At 48.3% G+C, this 1,815-nt stretch overlaps 1 protein-coding gene across 1 annotated transcript in view; it reads right to left on the bottom strand.

The window, feature by feature from the left end:
- Window positions 1–1,815, bottom strand: part of cdh13 (cadherin 13, H-cadherin (heart)) — a 283,792-nt gene that overhangs the window by 137,716 nt on the left and 144,261 nt on the right. The window contains exon 5 of the mRNA XM_008436465.2: window positions 37–165. Within this exon, the coding sequence (XP_008434687.2) occupies window positions 37–165 (129 nt within the window). The remainder of the gene's footprint in view (window positions 1–36; window positions 166–1,815) is intronic.

Genomic DNA, 1,815 nt, shown 5'->3' with positions numbered 1-1,815 from the left:
GGGTCCTGTTTGGTCCTGTAGGGTCCTGTTGGGTACTGTTTGGTCCTGTAGGGTCCCATTGGGTCCTTTAGGGTCCTTTAGGGTCCTGTAGGGTCCCGTTGGGTCCTGTTTGGTCCTGTTGGGTCCTGTTGGGTCCTGTTGGGTCCTGTTGGGTCCCGTTGGGTCCTGGAGCAGAGCCACATCAGGTTAATCAGATCAAATCTGCGCTCAGGCTGCAGGTCGGCCTGCAGGGCTTCAGGCATGAATCCTGCAGAGACGCCAAACAGTCGGGAATCATTTGTTCAGTCTGTCGGCAAAATGAGCAGCTTGGAGCGATTTGTTGCTCACGCTGCCATGAATCTTCGTACTAATCCACCAGAACATCCCCACTAATGCTTACAGCAGCACATCCTAGTACCTGTGATTCTGTCCAAGCAGGTGGACATTATCTGGACTTCATTAGAATCAATGGGCAGCAAACGCAGCAGAGATTAAAGGTGAGATGCTGATTTTCTTTGTTATTATATGGAGCAACTTGTCCTGAGGATCCAGCTGCTCTTTGCTTCACTCGTCCAACCGGCTGGTTTTACAACCACCACAGATCTTCACCCTGTTCAGACGACATCTGTTGGTTTTGTAGGACAACTTAGATCACATTTCAATAAACTTTTATCTTATTTGTAGGGCCAGATCTTTGATTAATTGCATGAATTCTCATTATTTTTACGTACCAGGCTGTGATGTGTCCTCTTTGTATTCACATAAATCTGACGCTATGAGCTGCTGGAAAACACACTGGTGTCTTCAACGTGTGCTAAAAGCAGTTAGCCTATCAGCTACGCTATGCTAGCCTACAAATAGCATCTCAATGCTAAAATCTTTCCAGTGCTTGACCTGCAGGCCTCAGATCTTTACAGTTATAGATGTGATCAGCTGAAGAGTCACAACATTTTTCTCCTGCATAAATAAAACCCGGTGAAAAAAGAAATCCCCAGTGCTGCGTTTTGTCTGGCAGCGCTGCTTTGAGGGGACCGTTCTCTGCTCTTCTGAGAGCCAGGATATCTAAAAATCTAAATTTTAAAGCAGCTGTCAATTCACAGCGCCTCCTTTCAACTCCTGAGATTGATTCTTCTTGGTTCTTGGCCTTTTTAAGCCGTTTCCTTGTCATTGCATCCGGCTGACTGACAGAATATAGAGCGGAGTATGGAGCCCGTTAGATGTGCCATCAAAGGACGGATCCGTTTCATCTGCAAGGCGCCGATGAAACAATCTGCAGCAGAATCCCCAGAAAACGTTCCAAATGTTGAAACCTTTGGCTTTTTAGACGGATCGTCTGGTTTCAGGTGGAGCTCTGAGACTTTATATGGACTCATAAACATTAATATCACCTGCTGTACAGCTGAGTTATGCTGTATCAGCTAAATGCCAGCGTGACAGAGACGCGCCTCCCCACCGCCGGTTCGGTGGTGACCTGTGATGCTGCGGGTCGTCCTCTACCTGTGTAAACAAGCTCTGCCCTTCCCCCCCACCACTCAGCGCCTCTTCCTTCCTCGCTCCCTCTCTGCTTTGCATCTCATTACCATTCATTCTCACACTAATTGAGCCTAATAGGTAAATAATGTTTGACATTAAATCCCAGCTGATCGCCGTCTGTTTGCTCCTTCACTGTAAATGTTCCAGGTTGTGAGGAGCTGCTGCTGCTGCAGCTGGTGCTGCTGCAGCTGCTGCTGCAGCTGTTGCTTCTGCTGCTGCTGCTGTTGCTTCTGCTGCTGCTGCTGTTGCTTCTGCTGCTGTTGCTTCTGCTGCTGCTGCAGCTGCTGCTTCTGCTGCTGCTGC

The sequence above is a fragment of the Poecilia reticulata genome, linkage group LG19 (assembly GCF_000633615.1).
Source record: "Poecilia reticulata strain Guanapo linkage group LG19, Guppy_female_1.0+MT, whole genome shotgun sequence".
NCBI classification, from domain to species: domain Eukaryota; kingdom Metazoa; phylum Chordata; class Actinopteri; order Cyprinodontiformes; family Poeciliidae; genus Poecilia; species Poecilia reticulata.
This window is presented reverse-complemented; position numbering and strand designations above follow the sequence as displayed.